We start from the raw sequence: 17,695 nt of genomic DNA on the forward strand, positions 1-17,695 counted from the left end.
AGAATGTTTGTTTTTGGACGAGCCGATCCGGCTCGACGTCTGAACACTAGGAAGTCGCGTCGTTTAACAACCGGCGTCAGCATGAATCTCACACGCGTTCAATTCTGCCTGCGGTCCTCGTCCACGGCTGCTTAATTAGCTGTTAATTGCGGATTAAAAATAATGACACACACATATACACGTCCGATGGACGCCATAGCGTCGTTGTTCGCCGCTCGACGATCACGGTTCTCCGCAATGTCCGAAGATCAGCGAACGAGCCTTGTCACTCGGGTTAATGCACGCATCGTTTCAACCTCGGCACTCGATTTCTTTTCACCTAATATGCATGATGAGGTCACGAGGATTCACAGTACAACCTGAACTTCTCTTAAGCTCGCACGCGTCGCTCTCAAGCTTTCCGCGGCATTTTTTTTCACGCACTTTTTCTAACAAGCATATTTTCCACTCAGTGAAACGCCATCTTGGCTGCGCTATGAAACACATCCGCCAAGTGTTTGCGAGGGAACTACATCGTAACTTTATTTCGCGTTCATTTCCCTTTTTCCCGACCCGCACTTTTAATTATCCCTTTTAATAAACGATACCCTTTATATTTCCAATAATTACAATCGAAGGAACATGTACCCGACTGCATAAAAGCATTGGCGTGATTAGCCTTGTATTTTTTCATTATTCAGTCTCTTACGCTTATAAAAAGTACTGTTATATTAAGCGATCTCTTAATAAATTAATTGTTACGTCAAAACTCTCAATGAACACCGCTTATCAGAATTATCGATATTAAAAAGATTACACTAAATATAATTTTATTCATATTGTCATTGTTTTACAAGAACATTTATATAACAAGAACATAGTAGGAGTATAAACATTATATATATATATATATATAATTGTTTTTATAAATATACGTATTTTTTTATAAATACTAATTGTATAGTATTTTAAATATTCATAACATACTTAATAAGTACAAAGATACTGATATATATATATAAGTACGATTACATCAATATCATATGACTAAAATTAGTACGATTTAATTCCTATTTATATGTAACGAGATAGATGTCAAATTGTAGTATCTTAAACTAACAAAATGTTGAGTTTATACAATTAAAAGTCTCTTCATTGATATATAAAATACGTTGCACAAAGTTATCGTTCATACATTGCACACCTTTTGATGCATATTAATATTATAGAATGCTGGCAATTTAGTAGAAGATACAATAAATAAGATTAGCAGCATTGATCCGATATAGTGGCAATAAGCCTCAATTTGCACTCTCACATGCATCTATCCAATCATTGTATACATCCAGAGGTTCTGAAAGTAAATTAATTGTAGTCTGAAAATCTTCTAAGCAGACTCTACATGTGATTCTTGCTGTGTGTCTCGACTTGTCCCTGTAAATCAAATAAAAGAAAACGATAAAGTACACAGTTCTCAACTAACATAACAATCAGCGTTGTAAACTTGGTATATATACTCACATCTTAACCTCACATGATTTTTCGTGATTACAAAACGGACAATTAAATTGTGTATCTAATGGCTGAATGGCTTTCTTTTTACTTGGTGGCTTTCGTTTACTTTTTCTTCGGCCCATTACGTTTGAAGTGTATCAAATTATACTGATTTTTATTAAAAACTTTACATCTAGCACACACTAGCTAATAGCCAAACTTTGATACTATTTATGTTGTATAGTACCATCAAGTACAAACGTACACATGTACAGTAGAACGACATGTGTTGAGTTTGCAAAAAATTACTAGCCTTGTTTATGCATCTATACAAAATGTGTGTTAATGAAATTCGAATATACATACACATGTATTCAATGAGAAATTACAATTAGAATTTCTTACTTTACGAAAAAGTAGACAAACTGTTTAAGCGTATTAGATAATTTATAACATGAAGTTATTGGCCGTACTTATAAGTATCATCTGTAAATAACTAGACATATTTCATTATTTGAATCTATTGAAACTCTTGACCACAATATACATATGAATTAATAAATCACTGTAAAAAGTATTTTTATGTTTACAAATTAAATAATAATTATTGCTACTTTATTGTAATGTCTCTCAGTGTGTATGTATTCTTTAAAATGTATAATTTCAGTATTCTGAATTGAAACTAGCATGAAATTAACCTTCATTTTTCGTATAGAGATTTGTCTATACCTTTCCCATCAGCAAGGGAAGCAGAAATTGTTTATCAAGTATTGAGAGTTGATAAAGAACCTTCAAGAGGCAGTGTTGTAAAGAACTTGACACTAGACAATAATTTATTACAAGTGTAAGCTTTGATATCTATTCTAATATTTTGTGTTTAATTGTATCTATGCACAACTATACTTATTTATTCATTAATAGATATTATTTTTGTAGATTAATATCTGGAACAGAAGCAAGAAAAGTTAGAGTGGCATTGACGTCATTTTTTGATAACTTAATTTTAGTAACAGAAACTATGCAACAATTTGGTCCTCCTGTATCAAGTTACAATTATTATTAAGTAAATATTTATTAATAATTATCCTTATAATTATTTCTGAGGTACCATAACAATGGAACATACTCCAGCTCCATACGGACCTAGATCAGTGTACGGTTATGCTTTATACATAGGTTCAACTATGCTTTTCCTTTTGTTTCTGGTATGGGCTGTAGTACCAGACCAAATTTTGCACAGCTTAGGATTAACATATTGGCCTTCAAAATATTGGGCCGTAGCCATTCCAATTTGGGCCCTAACTGCCCTCGCTACATTCGCATTTATTATTTATCCAGCTATAAACTTATCTATGACTCCAGATGTAGATGATATTGCAACTATCACAGATAAACATTCGTATTCTAGAAAAGAAACTGTTCCAGGTGGTATACCTCCTGTGTTTGATATTCCAATAACAGAAGTTTGTAGACAGTTGTATTTATCAGAAAAGAAGGAACAATAATTGTTACATATTAAAATCTTACATAGCCTTTTAAAAGAAATTAAATGAGATAGTAATTTGATAAATAAATTTTTAACAATGTAATGCAAATAAATTTCAATATTTTCAGAAATATATTTGAACAGTTTTTCAAATATAATATTAAATTTTTATTTATCTAACAACATTTCTGGAAGATGGTACCACTATAGTAAACTGTCTATAGTAAACTATAGACCACTATAGTAAACTGATTATCAGTTTCACGTATTGTGCAACTTGATAATGAAAATATTATGCAATCTGGAAATTAAAGAAAACTGCATAGTTATTAGCTGCCTTTCTCATAACACATTGAAAAACAAACTGAATAACTTCATTTTAGAAAATAAAATGTACAAAAAGTCTATTTCTAACTATCAATATTATAATGTCGTAATCCCATTTCGAGCTACAAGTAATGAGCGTGGGATCTTTGATTTGAGAAAGAAACTAAAAGATATAAGTGCTTTGAATACGATATGTTGTAGTTTTGAGATTATGCGTGCAAAAAGCAATGATTTCTATCAAAGGTTTGTATACAGATTAGTAATAGTTAATAATACATAACATGTATACTTATATTTTTATACATACAAAATTTTGATTATCAGCTACTTTGCGGAGATGAATAAGTATCATCCACTCTTTTATGCACTAACATCGTCCATAAAAAACAGAACACAATACCATTCATCTCTAGACATGTTTAATAAACTTCCAAGCAATACGCTTTTACATCTTCCAATTAATGATTTAACTGAGACTGATGTACAAACTATATTAAATAAAGCATTAGATTGTGGCATACACAATATTTTTGCATTGAGGGGTGGTAATTTCATAATTGGAATTCTTACATACAGTAAACATTTTCATATTAGATTTTACAGAAGTGAAATTTCAGATTCTACAAGTGAAAACAATATCTTTCCACATACAGTCGACTTAGTGCGGTTCATAAGGAAACAATTCGGTGATACATTTTGTATATGTGTTGCTGGTTTTCCAGAAATGCATCCTGAATCACCATCTAAAGAAATGGATTTGTTATATTTGAAAGAAAAAGTAATTGCTTTATTGAATTTTACTACTAATTTGCATATTTAAAATTAATACATATAATGGTCCTTTGATTTGAAGGTTGACGCAGGTGCAGATTTTATAATAACACAATTCTTTTTTGAAGCAAATGTTTTTATTAAATTTGTGAATGACTGTAGAAAAGTTGGAATTAATATCTCGATTATCCCAGGCATTCTACCATTTTCGAGTTATGCCTATCTCGAGAAAATGTGCAAAATTTGTAATGTAAAAGTACCCCAAAATATTTTAAATACTTTGCAACTTATAAAAGGTAACGATGATGAAGTATATAATTATGGGATAAAGTTATCTATAGATATTATCAAGACCATTATCGCAAGTAAAACTACTTGCGGATTTCATTTTTACACATTGAATAAGTAAGTATTACATTTATCATAAAAAAATGTGTGGAATGTATTTAAAAATAAAATATGTTTATAAATTGTAGGCCATCATTAACATCGGAAATTTGTGATAGACTCGACATTTTTCATTGATTTATAAACGAAAAAAGTTTCAATAACAATTAAATAATTACTATTAAAAGATAGGAAATTGTAATTACAATAATTTTAATAAATATATCAACATATTTTTAAATATGTAATCATATTGCGCGGCAAATTAATTAGTAATTACCAATTGCTAAAATTCCCTATATCAGAATAATACCAAAGTATTAAAATATTTAATTCGTTGTCTCGTTAATAAGAAATAATTATTAAAACATATAGTACATTTTAATATTATTTTTTACAGTAAAATTGTTAAATACAATCTTTTCTAATTTATCCTATAAGTAATAATTACGAAATTAGTCTTGAGATTTTTTTATCAACGTAACGTGGCAGATTTATACGTGCGGATGATCCTTCGAGGATACTTGCTGCTGTGCGCATGCGTTATAAAAACATTCATGACGAATGAATAGAAAAGTTAGTTGAGTTGGGCGCCAGAGCTCCGCGTGGTCAGTTGGATAGTTGGAGTGACAGTAATAAGAAAGAGGAAGGATCCATAATTCTGGATATAAAGAACAATGGCACTCTTCCGTTTCAGTCCCAAACGTTGTTTGGAAGTACAGGTACGTGACAAACGAATTTACTGAAAATTGATTAGTCTTACTTGCTAACATTCAAACGATTCCTAGACTACTGCATATTGTTTTCGGTGCAAGTTTCGAACGACGACCAGGTGCTTAACATATACCGTTACATTTTGCAATAACGATAGGGAATTTTTAATAGATAATGATATATTCTGAATGTAAGAATTCATATATTTTATCATTCATCTCTTTCGAAATACAAAAATTTTACGTACTGTTAGGAGCCAAGACGCTATGGTTCTAGATACGAGTAGGCGTTCTATCGACCGATAGCCTAGTAACTATTCTGCAACACAATCAAAACTGTCAATATACAAATTGGTAGATTTGTAGCTAATTGTTTAAATTAATAATATTTAGGTAGATATTAATTAGATTTATCGATCAGGTTAATGAAGAGGGAGAGGAGGGGGAGGGGGAAGGATGGTCGTGAAAATTTCGTAAAACTGAAAGTTTTGATGTATGAAATGTATGGTCCAAAATACCTTTGCAAAGGTCCAATGCTGCACGATATTTCGAAGTACTTTAATACAAGAGCGCCTTATTAAATCGAATTGTTCTATTCGATGAAGGTACGAAATGTTACTAGAATCGTAAAAGGAATATACCCTGTTTAATTTTTGTCGAAATCTACATAAAATTATATATTTATTTTATCATGCTCAATAGTAGTTACGTAATAAATTTTCAGATGGCAATTGTGTAAATGTTATCTATCATAAATTAGTGACTAGGAGAGATTCATTTTTCGATGATCGTGATGAATGATTTTTAAACGATATGCAAAATAAGCAGAATTATTAACATTTTTCTCTTTGTTGCTTCGCAAGTGTAATACAATAATTCAATGAAAATGTTAAATTAAAGTGTAAAGTTTTGTACAATGTGCACGTAAAGCTTCTGAAACATATGAATGAACAACACATGCAAATGAATATTATATTCCGTTAGCATTAGTCGAACTAAACATGGAATCTCTCGGGACCATGCATCAGATAAGGAAATGGAATGTGAGATTTTAATTTCATTATCGGTTTACCGTAAACTCAATGCAATCAGTTGATTTTTGTATTTTGCAATTATAGTATTTGCGTGACGAAGCTTGGATCTCGTAATCAAAGTGAAGTCGAATTCTAAAGCCACGAACACAAGTTTATAGGTCACAAGCATAGCATAAGGTATATACGGAATACTTGAGAATCTCTTACATCGACACATACGTCCATTGATGATATTATAATTTCGCAAGGTATGATAATTTTAGCATGATTTCAAGGTCAATATTTATTCAGCCTTCTCGATGCACATTGGTCCAATTTACGTGACCTTTGCTTAAGAAACACCTGCTTACCGATCGAACTTCTAATTGGCCATTCTTTTTCACCTGATACCATATCTACATTAATTTTTATCGTATACTTGACCACAGTAAACCACACGTCCGGCTGTAATTCCGCTTAACATTGAATGATAAAAAAAATAACTAATGCTTTAGAACTTAATATATTTTCATGGAGAAAAATCAATATATTCAAATCAATGCAAACATGTGAATGCAAATGTTAATATTTTTTTAAAACGTTGTTCAATATTTAATCCAGTTATTAGTTTAATTATTCCAAGATTAGATTATTAAATTGAGGTGAATAATTTAGCACAAAGTCTACGTATATCTACTGTAGCTGTTGGCAGATTCGGAAACTCCTCGTCCAACTTATAGATGGCTCGCCGATTACCTAATATCATAGATATGTATACGAATGTGACCTTCAGATCGCGTAACACGCTACTTCAGGACCATCTTTTCCACTCTTCTTCTATATAATGTAAAATATATCGTATATAATTAACGTTTAAATGATCTATGCAGTTTAATCTACGGAAATCTTCTCTTTGGGCTAAAAACCTAGTAAGGTATATATAAAATTAATTCTGCTGTCACTTTAAGTTTCAAACTAAAGCGGATGTAAAGACGAACGTATAGTTGTCACTAAGACGATTGAATTTCAGGGTTAATAAAGATTGGATCATGCGTGACATCCTCGTCTCAGTCATTATAGCGCCATTTGGCGATTATATGGCGCGAAATCAATTAGATGATTGTAGTTCGCCGATGTGTTATATCTGGTAATACCCTTCAGATGTTTGTTAGTTATGCAATCAGAGATTACACGAGTGTTATCTTATACGCATTGTTAAACAATTAATCAAATAAGTTTACAATATGTCTCGATTCGATTGAGATTAACTTTACATTCACGTGCCTGCAGATTTTTTGATAAGAGGTTTCACGATTACTTTTTGAATATATCTTGACATTTCACGTTCTCTTTTAACCAACTGAATAAATAAAAAATTAATATATCATTTAGATGTTAACCATTTCAATTATCATGACAGATATATCTAATATGGAAAAAATGATCAAGCAATGAAACCAAGCTTTTTATAGAGGGCATTGAAAAAATTTATTTGTTGAACATTGTTGGTTTCTACAAGTTTTATTTTGAAATGGAAAACCAAACTCAAACGTTTTTAGTAACTTATGTAACATGTCCTATGGTTCATCTTGTATAACTACAGTTCCTTCCGTATTAAAATATAAGATTCGTGCAAATAAATAGGCTTAGGTAACCTTGAAGTATTCTTATGTATCCAGCTATTGATTCTTGCCTGTAAAACTGTAATCACTTTTTTGAACTCCTTCACAGAAGTGCCTCTCAAGATAAAGTTTCTTTACGTGTAGATAAATCTGTTTAAATACACTATCTAAATTAGGTGCATCTGTATATTCTATGTATATATTTTGAATATACTAATTAGTTAGCTTTATCAACGACAAATATAATAGAATAATAGTCAAAGAAAATTAAATTTTAGTCAATTTTACCTTTTACGAAGAATTCACTTTACCTTTTACGAGGAAACAATCAGATTTTAAGAAATTTCACAAGAGCTTGTTTACTTCGTTACTGTTATCGTAGCTTGAAAGATTTCATATCAGTTAATCGAGAAGAGTATTTTGAGAAAGTTAAAATCCTTCGACAATCGTGACAAACATCTGCACGCATTGAAGGTAATTGCAATAAAGAGAGCTTGTATTCGTGGCAAAAATACGACGATGTCAACCTACTTTCGATCAAGAAAGGAAATAAGGTCAAAGATCTTAGTTTCACCGAAACGTGTATCCGCACGATAATTTCCCCGTATTTTGTTTCGTAATTCCTTATCGTGCCGTCACGAGAAAAAAACCAAATCTATGCAGCGACCAACAGTCACGATTTCCCTGAAAATGTCAGTCAAGGTTTTTTAAGATTCTACAGTCTGTCGAATTGTTTGATTGCATTGGATTGACAAAAATATCACCACCGAAATATCAATAAGTTCGTGAATGCTGCAGCACGATCGACGGGTATGAGTCCTCAAAGTTTAATGACAAAACTACGACACTACATTATGCAAAATATATATGATTCGTTGCAGTAGCATATGTTTGTTAACATATTACGTAAGTTTTACGCGATACTGCAATTATTACGGAAATGTTAATAATTTGTATTAGTTTAGATAAAAAGTTATATTCAGTGAACATTAATTTTTTGCATTAGTATTAGTATATAGTTTATTATAGTTTGCAGTTATATAATCGTTATCTTTCTTGTAGCAAAAATATTTTTCGTCACAATTATTTTTTAGTATATCAAGTTTACATTATATGTTTCATTTGTACATTGTACATATCGAGAAACAAAGAATCAAAAAGAAATTATTGAAATTGTATACGTTGATACGGTATGCAATATACCATTCGAAACCGGAAAAATTGAAATGATCACTGGCACAGCTGATATCAGTCATTGTCACGTAGCAAGTGAATAACACTGCTTGAATGACGTCAAATCTGCGAATATATCGTGAACACGTGAGACGATAATCTCTGTCCGCCATGACAGAATCAGCACACCGATCCAAAATTTCATTGGCCACTCAACCTCGTACTTCTTTTCATTTTTCTTCAATTCCGCTTCAATCCACTTGTCAGTGAATCGTGCAATATGAACTCGTAATAATACAAAATAACAATATTCGTTTGGGAATATATTTTATTTTATTTAATTCACCTGTGTACAGGACCGCCGCGTGGGTAATGTAAGAGGCTCCTATGTGCTAAAGAAATTTAGTGCCCATTTCCATGTTACAAGTTTTGTAAATTACTGCAACATAATTAATTTCAATTCACAAAATGTTTATTCAGTTAGGTACAAAAAATATATATAGAACCATAGAGAGTAGAACATAAAGAGATAATGTTATCTTTGTCTTTATTTATTAACTTTCTTTATATCGGATGTTTCATGATATCTTAGCCTTAACACATAAAAAGCATAGAAATTTTCGTGGCGATAAGACGCCCTTCGATGGAGTCCCTCGTGCGGGGCACAACCTGCACAACCGCACGCGGCAGGTCTTGCCTGTGTAAATATCAACGTAAATATATTGGCTTAAATATTTGAGCTACAGTTTGATTGGTAAATATAATCTCAACTGTACCATTAAACAAATTACTGTACATACGTCAAAAGTCATATCTGCTCGTAATTAAGGTTTAAACGCTATCGATAAACGACACGTTACCAACTACCTTCGTTCGTGAGTCGTCGATATCGATCAGCTTTTACATTATTCAAACTCTCCTCAGTATCAACGATAGGAGAAATCGATCTTTCCGCATATGTTTTCCATTGTAATTACTGGAAGAGATATTATAGAACAATACAGTACAAATTACAACTTTACATATTATCTGTTATTTATTTCAGGGTCTTAACATTTAGTTGTTAATTGTAAAAACATCAGGTGATAAATGTCGTTAATTGTAGATAAAACGTAAGTGTCAATAATAGTAGATCTGTAAAAGATATAATGGGCACTTTAAAATAATTAGAAAAACAATTCTCTTTACTCAACGCAGGCAGGATAATACAGTTATAAAAATAGATAACGTTTCTCGCGAATTCATTGAATACATTGTGCATTCGTCACGAGGCAATAAATTCAAAGATTGAAAACTATTGCGATTTCGAATACCTTGCACGGACTTTCATTTTTTCCCACAACGTGAATGATTCAAATCACTTGCACGCGATGAACTTAGAATCTTGATACGTGCATACATACAATTACGCTTACGTATATGCACAGAGAAATCTACACGCGTCACACGCCATTTGACGTTGTCATTATGGTAATTAATACCATGTAGTGCAGGGGTTCTCAACCTTTGTGCGTGGCGCGGACGTATTCGAGATTGCAAAAAATAATTGCTAACGCACGTGACAACTAATATCATACTAAAAACGCCGATTTCATTGTTTCAATACTTTGTAGTTGTGGACACGTGTAAATACCTTCGAGGACACATGTGTGTTCACGGCCACAACGTTGGAAACCCTTGATATAGTGCTTTACAAAGCTCCACGTGCGTTTAAACGGTCGGAATTTTTTACATTTCGTATTTATGTTAATTTAGATTCTAAATGTTATTGTAACTTCATATTTCATTTTCTTGATCTGACAAAACATTTAATCAGATCTTTGCTCCAGTAAGTTACGCGATATTATAATTGTATCACTCGCGCGATGTTACTTTGCAAAAAGCATCCAGGAACGTGATTATTCCGAATTATTGTTAAGTCAGTATCAGGATAAAACACGAGAAATGCATCGAGGAACGCGTCACTCATGGTGAAAGTTGAACCTTGATCTGGGAAATATTCTGATCTCACGCTGCACTTCTCACGACTTACCACAGACATTGAACGTTTCAATTTCAGTAATTCGCCATTGAAAAAATGTGAGATTTACTAAGACAATAAAATAAATACGCGAATATTCTATTATTCCAGTTTTCGTTGTTAGACATTATCATACATTAAGTCAAATTCCGATCTCATTTTCAATGACACGAACAGCGGAAATAAGTCACTGTCAATCCATTCAATTCATATTTCATTACGCGGTCGTGGTTACAACTTGATATCCTTCTTTTGCGAGCTATGTACATTGTTATCCCCACTCGAAGCAACGAATTCTTGGCGTGAATGTATCAAGTCACAATGCCAACCGATCGTGCAGAAAGTAGTTTCCTATTTATCTATTCAAATTCTCTTATCGCTCTGTGAAATGCATATACACAATCTATCTTTTCCAATTATAAATAGTGACGAGGCAAACATATCATTTCGCTTTTAATACCTAACGTGCATGTGCCCGTCCTATTTTGACATCTTCCAAAATACTTTGAACTTTGCGTACGCGGTCACTTTTGTAATACCGAATATCATCGTGTTACAAAGAACACATTCGTTCGTCCAATTTTCTTATCACGTGTACATTATGTAGCATGGGTTAAATTATAGAACACGTGAAACTATTTATTTTTAGTCATCGACCACTTGAAACCCTGGCCACCATCCAGACGTAACTATGTATGCATATTCCTTTGTATATATAGTTACAATACTGTTCTAGATGAATACTTGCATTCATAAATACAACACGCTAGCCAAAAGCGACGTACAATATAACCCGCAGATATAGGCTAACCACGAGGAACTGAACCTCTTTCATAACAGACTCTGTTTCGTGACCATTTTAGAATTAACCCTTTGTTAGACTTCGCATCAACGTGTACTCTTTCCGTCCCCCTACCAGCCAGTAATTCTCTATTTGTAAGCGAAATATTTCGATCACGCTATTACATAAAGGAACCACCTTTTGCGTTATAATTAAACAAAGATTGTCGAATTGGTATTTTTAGGTGACGAGGGATCAATGGTATATAATTGGGGGTCGCACGATACGTATACGTACAATTGCCATGTGATAGGATAGATGAATGACAAATTTAATAGAAAGGCCAATGTCACTGGCAATTCGCAGTCAACGACACATCGTACATTAAACATGATCTTGTCTGGAGTAGGATACGGTTGCACGTTATCACGTTTGCGTGGAAATGATGGCGCATCTCTTAAATAGAACTACCAAGTTTTTTTAATAGTCTATTCATTTATCGGATCGCTTCTCAATGAAAGTTTCTTGTTTGGGAATAGTTGGTTCAGTTACCAGATGTTCCAACATTTAATTAAAAAACTTTTCTCACCTGTATTGATTTCAACTTTTTTCTTGCTTCTATTTCAATTTTATTTATTTATTTTGATGTAATTGCGATTGTCGTGTATTCTCCACTAGGCGTTTCATTTAATTCATAAATAATTTTAACAGATTTGAAATGTTCCGCATGCACCTGCAGTGGACGCAGAGGATAAAGTTCGAAAACATGAAATCGAACAATGAAAGTCTATCAAACAAGTATCACGACCAGTAAGCCCTGGATGAACGTTCCTTTTTACCTTTCCCTAGCGATTTCACCTCGACCCAATTTCTCATTCACGTCGCAGAATGCGGTCGCGAATCGATCTTTCCTCTCCAAGCTCTGAACTCTGAATCTGCCGCTGTTTAAAGATTTCTGCTTCAACCTGCGAACAATGAATCACTCATATTCGACGACGAGGAATGTGAAAAGTACAAGAACCTTTGAGTTGAAGATCTAAAAATATAGACAGACATACTCTTGCTCGTGAAAAATGTCTACTTCGATATATAAATCACGTTATCGTCTCTTGCACGCGTATCTGAAATAACTTTTTTTCCGTCCCATTGGAGCGTAAATTGTTAATTCCAGTGAAATCACCGTCGTATCGCGTTTATTGATAACAGTAAACGCGTTGCTAAAAATAAAAATCGATCCACGAGGCGAAATATTATCTTTATGAATCTAAAAAATCGTCGAGATCCAATTATACGATGTCAAGTACAATAATTTCTTTAACGATTCAGGATTTTTCGGTGAATTTCCCAATCGGCGTACATCGTGATATTGAACTCTCTAACGCGAGACCTGTGACCTCGATATGAAACTGATGATTTATTAGAGTTCTCGTCGTGATCGTCGTTTCTTTCCTATCATGCAGTAATACATTTATTTTTTATTGTCCTCTCGTGTTCTTAGAATTGCTAGAATTGATTGATCTTGTGTATAAAAATTAATATTATTCTACATTTAAAAATTGTCTAACACTAATTTCTTCAAATTAATTCAGCTGATCGTATGAATGTGATTATATTAAATTTAAGTCGTTCTTTATTTATAATTGCATATAAATATATTTATTTATTTATTAATCTGTCTATTAATCTCATATATGAATTAATGAGACAATAAAATTAATAGGCACATAAAAGGACATAAAAATTGTCAGTCAATTTTTCCATTACAAAATCATGACATCCGCACGGAAGCTGGTTCTCTATATACATACTCTGTCACAGAAATATACGTATAATTTATACGTCATTCGATTCTGCTTTACGTAATCCGCCAGACATTGAAGAGTCTATCTATAATGAGAATTTAATTGCATTTATCGCATTAAGTAGATAAAATTGTTCTATGAAACTAAGTAAATTTTATGACCACAAATTCTTTGATTCTAATTCCTTAATTATTAATTCCTAATATATATTTATACATATACACGTAAAAGAACTTACATAATGATCATTGCAAAAGAACGAAGCGTTTTCCTTGTCAACGTGTCCTTACTTACAAGTAATTTTTCTATGAATTAGAAACCAGGATAAACTCAGTTTTTCTTGTTATACGTAAATATTTTAAAGAGAATCAGTACGCACGCAGAATTTTATAAAATCAGGTGATAACAATAAATTGACGTCGTTTCACTTTTTTTTCCAGAAAATAACTACAACCGTATTTTTAAGATCGTTGAGCGATGCCTCTACCGATCTCAAAAAGGTCTTGGCTGATAAAATCCCAAAGGAACAAGAGCGCATCAAAGCCTTCCGTAAACAGCATGGGAGTACTAAAGTTGGAGAAGTCACCGTGGATATGGTACGCTTATTATCGTTATGCAATTCACGTTTTATAGCGCTTTTCTCTCATCCTAGAAATCTGACAATAAAATAGTCCGTCGAGTAGTATGTTGCAAATATGATAAATCACGCCACAAAGATTGTGTATTAGCATATTGCGTCACGTGAAAGAAGAGTTTTTAAATGAGATACACATTACGAGCTTTTTTTTCCTGACAGCGATAGCAGTTCGCTGATGAACGATAAAGACCACAGAATAAGCGTACGCCGCGTGCTTATCATGTGATTGTGATACAAAGAGACATTCTTGGGTTATCGAAATAATTCTGGCTGTCCAATTATCATAGAGTAGAAATTGGCAATTTTCATAATCAACATACGCTGAACTTTGTTTCCCTGGATATCGCATTCTCAGAGACTTTTTAGAGGCGATCGAATTCTTTGTGCCACACCACTGTATCTAAAAACTTATGTAATATTCGAATCTTTTTTTCTTTTTACTGAACTTAAACGTACGATTAAATTCAGATGACTGCAAAAGTAACAGACGGATGAGTTCAAAGTGCGTCTATCGCTGTTGTTACATCAGAGATTAATGTTAATGAACCCGTGTCTTTTTCTTCTTCTTAAACTTTTTTTATTCTAAATCCTTGGCAGCGCACGGATAACTTGATCTTTCGTACCTTTTTAGATGTACGGTGGTATGCGTGGAATCAAAGGGCTTGTATGGGAACCGTCGGTGTTAGACCCAGAGGAAGGTATTAGGTTTCGAGGTAAATCGATTCCCGAGTGCCAGAAGCTCTTACCAAAAGCTAAAGGCGGCGAAGAGCCACTCCCGGAAGGTCTGTTTTGGCTTCTGATTACTGGTGACATCCCCAACGATGCTCAAGTGAAAGCAATTTCTCAAGAATGGGCCTCGAGGAGCGCGCTACCCGACCATGTGGTCAAGGCTCTGAACAATTTTCCCAAGTCCCTTCATCCAATGACCCAATTCTCCGCTGCTATCACTCTTCTAAACAGCGAGAGCGAATTCGTGAAAGCGTACACGCAAGGTGTGCATAAAACCAAATATTGGGAAACCGTCTACGAAGACTCGATGAACCTGATTGCTAAATTGCCCGTGGTTGCTGCCACGATATACAGGAATATTTACAAAGACGGCAGGGGCTTGGGTTCCGTCAGCGCGAGCAAAGATTGGTCTTGGAATTTCGCGAACATGCTCGGTTACGAAGACCCAAAGTTCATCGAGCTTATGCGTTTATACCTGACAATACACTCTGACCACGAAGGTGGAAACGTGTCTGCGCACACCACTCACTTGGTGGGCTCGGCATTATCCGACCCCTATTTGTCCTTGGCGGCTGGTATGAATGGTCTGGCTGGTCCTCTTCACGGTCTTGCAAATCAGGAAGTGCTAGTATGGCTGCAGAAGTTGCGTACCCAGCTTGGAAACGATCCCACTGACGAACAACTGAAGGACTTCATTTGGAGCACGTTGAAGAGCGGTCAGGTCGTTCCTGGATACGGCCATGCTGTGCTCAGAAAGACTGATCCTAGATATACATGCCAGAGAGAATTCGCGTTGAAACATCTACCAGATGACAAACTGTTCAAGGTGAAGTTTCTAAATTCTTTATTTAAGGATACATTATAGTTGTTTAATTAGCAACTTTGCGTTAATTACTGATGATATTTGCGTATTTTCTAGCTCGTGTCTCAAGTGTACAAAGTAGTTCCTCCGATTCTTTTGGAAACTGGTAAGGTGAAGAACCCGTGGCCGAATGTAGATGCTCATTCGGGAGTACTGTTGCAATATTATGGAATGACAGAAATGAATTATTATACCGTCCTGTTCGGAGTATCGCGTGCACTTGGTGTCCTCGCGTCTCTTGTCTGGGATCGTGCTCTCGGTTTGCCAATTGAGAGGCCGAAATCTCTTAGCACTGATTTACTCATGAAAAGCGTTAAAGCTTAAACGAGAACTGCATTCATGAAAAATCGGGATCATTGAAAACTTTTAAGTTCGTGTCACACCATCATCATGACTACAGGAATAAGAACTGACTGCTTTCTATCATATCGAAAAATATTATTATTAAATGCACAGAAAAGTGTAATGTCCAACTCATTTTGAATTCATTCACGATCTGACTTCAGAGAAGTCGTTTTAATCGCTGAATCTTATTTAAAAAGATATCAGATTAGGTATTACAGTAACAAATAATCGTCTCGCGTAACGATATATTCATCGAATGTAGACATTTCAAAATATAATTTCGCCATGTATTTCCACCGTAAAAACTTCCGCTTACATTTATTTAGTCTGTCAGTAACACTGATTCTATGCAAATGAAAGTAGAGTTTTTTGCGACGTGAAACCAAGTATGAGCAAAATAGATTGATCCGATATACATAGTTTTAACTGCCAGAGCTCTTTGAGAAAACGAAATACACGCATTAACAGTAGACACGGTTCATTGTAAATATATTTGTCACATTGTCGTTAATTTAAATTGTGACAGTTTTAGGGGTAAGAGCGATAGAATTCATTATAATAAAAGTTAATAGGTAACTGAAACGCTCAGAGAAAAAAAAAAAAGCTAGGTGTGCGTAGTAAACATTCTTCAAATATTGTAAATTAAGCAGACACTGCCAAGGAAAAATATCAGAATTTTTTAAATGTAATTTGACCCACAATAATTATCCTTACTATTATTCTGATAGAAAGGCATTGCGTGGTGACTAAAACAAATTTTAGCGGCAGAAATTAATTGTTTTTAGTAAACTATGTAAAATAAAAAGTAAATAGGGCTAATAAAATGTATAAAAAATGTTGCAGTGCTAGCGCACCAGTTGTTGGTTTTAGATTCTTCAAAAATACTGTAAAGATGGCTCTTTTACATTGAGCTACCTCGGTTAACACAAATTTAATTGAAAAAACAATGACCAGTGGTGGATCCACTGTTACGAGAATGAGTGAGTGTGTGCGATACTTTATTTATAACGAACGTGAAAATAAATAGATCTTTAAAAATTACATTTCACTTTTCTTACATTTCAAGCTAAACAAAAATAAATGAAAAAGAGTAAGTTCACTTATTAATTATTCATTTATTTAGATATTTGTCAGAAAAATCTTAATTTAATAATTATGTAATTAAAATCTACAGAAAACTAAAAATGAGCTTTTACGTGTTACATATATCTCAAAAATCTTTTACTTTTATTTTTAATACTATACGATAAATTAAAACATTAAACTGTTAAAAGAAAATCTCAAAGTAGAAAACGCAAAAAACATTTACCGTTTGTATATCGCAACAAATACATAATTTTCCTTATAATTTCATGTCATATTATGATTTTAATAAAACAAGTTCAACAATACAAAAGATACAGGAATAGAAATAATCAAAGGAAATAATAACTTGCATATTAAAGAGATAAAGGGGTAAATTCATTATTTAGTTCTTGCAAAAAATTTTGATAAATTAATTTTATACTAATTTAATGTTCTTTTATATTTACTATGTAAACTGATTAATAATAA

The 17,695-nt window shown here is 33.3% G+C and overlaps 5 protein-coding genes across 6 annotated transcripts; 4 read left to right on the forward strand and 1 right to left on the reverse strand.

The window, feature by feature from the left end:
• Positions 1 to 1,015: 1,015 nt before the first annotated feature.
• On the reverse strand, positions 1,016 to 1,716 carry LOC143425479 (transcription elongation factor 1 homolog). The gene is made up of 2 exons (XM_076898302.1): positions 1,501 to 1,716; positions 1,016 to 1,413 (listed from the first exon to the last, which is right to left on the reverse strand). Exons 1-2 carry the CDS (start codon positions 1,614 to 1,616, stop codon positions 1,281 to 1,283), a joined length of 249 nt encoding a protein of 82 aa, XP_076754417.1. The 5' UTR covers positions 1,617 to 1,716; the 3' UTR covers positions 1,016 to 1,280.
• Positions 1,717 to 1,828: 112 nt separating this feature from the next.
• LOC143425478 (EKC/KEOPS complex subunit LAGE3-like) lies at positions 1,829 to 2,536 on the forward strand. The gene is made up of 3 exons (XM_076898300.1): positions 1,829 to 2,110; positions 2,189 to 2,317; positions 2,410 to 2,536. The coding sequence occupies exons 1-3, from the start codon at positions 2,097 to 2,099 to the stop codon at positions 2,534 to 2,536; spliced, it is 270 nt and encodes an 89-aa protein (XP_076754415.1). The 5' UTR covers positions 1,829 to 2,096.
• Positions 2,537 to 2,588: 52 nt separating this feature from the next.
• On the forward strand, positions 2,589 to 3,090 carry LOC143425477 (phosphatidylinositol N-acetylglucosaminyltransferase subunit P-like). The gene has a single exon (XM_076898299.1). It carries the CDS (start codon positions 2,589 to 2,591, stop codon positions 2,976 to 2,978), a length of 390 nt encoding a protein of 129 aa, XP_076754414.1. The 3' UTR covers positions 2,979 to 3,090.
• Positions 3,091 to 3,199: 109 nt separating this feature from the next.
• LOC143425469 (5,10-methylenetetrahydrofolate reductase) lies at positions 3,200 to 5,166 on the forward strand. Of its 2 annotated transcripts, none has more exons than XM_076898288.1 (5): positions 3,200 to 3,529; positions 3,611 to 3,831; positions 3,904 to 4,064; positions 4,140 to 4,462; positions 4,937 to 5,166. In XM_076898288.1, the coding sequence occupies exons 1-5, from the start codon at positions 3,243 to 3,245 to the stop codon at positions 5,010 to 5,012; spliced, it is 1,068 nt and encodes a 355-aa protein (XP_076754403.1). In that variant the 5' UTR covers positions 3,200 to 3,242; the 3' UTR covers positions 5,013 to 5,166. The 2 variants fall into 2 exon arrangements, with proteins under 2 accessions (XP_076754403.1, XP_076754404.1); XM_076898289.1 differs by lacking the exon at positions 4,937 to 5,166 and adding an exon at positions 4,534 to 4,668.
• On the forward strand, positions 5,006 to 17,182 carry Kdn (citrate synthase). The gene is made up of 4 exons (XM_076898287.1): positions 5,006 to 5,166; positions 14,009 to 14,164; positions 14,837 to 15,760; positions 15,854 to 17,182. Exons 1-4 carry the CDS (start codon positions 5,122 to 5,124, stop codon positions 16,118 to 16,120), a joined length of 1,392 nt encoding a protein of 463 aa, XP_076754402.1. The 5' UTR covers positions 5,006 to 5,121; the 3' UTR covers positions 16,121 to 17,182.
• The last annotated feature ends 513 nt before the right edge of the window (positions 17,183 to 17,695 follow it).

The sequence above is a fragment of the Xylocopa sonorina genome, chromosome 7 (genome assembly GCF_050948175.1).
Source record: "Xylocopa sonorina isolate GNS202 chromosome 7, iyXylSono1_principal, whole genome shotgun sequence".
NCBI classification, from domain to species: domain Eukaryota; kingdom Metazoa; phylum Arthropoda; class Insecta; order Hymenoptera; family Apidae; genus Xylocopa; species Xylocopa sonorina.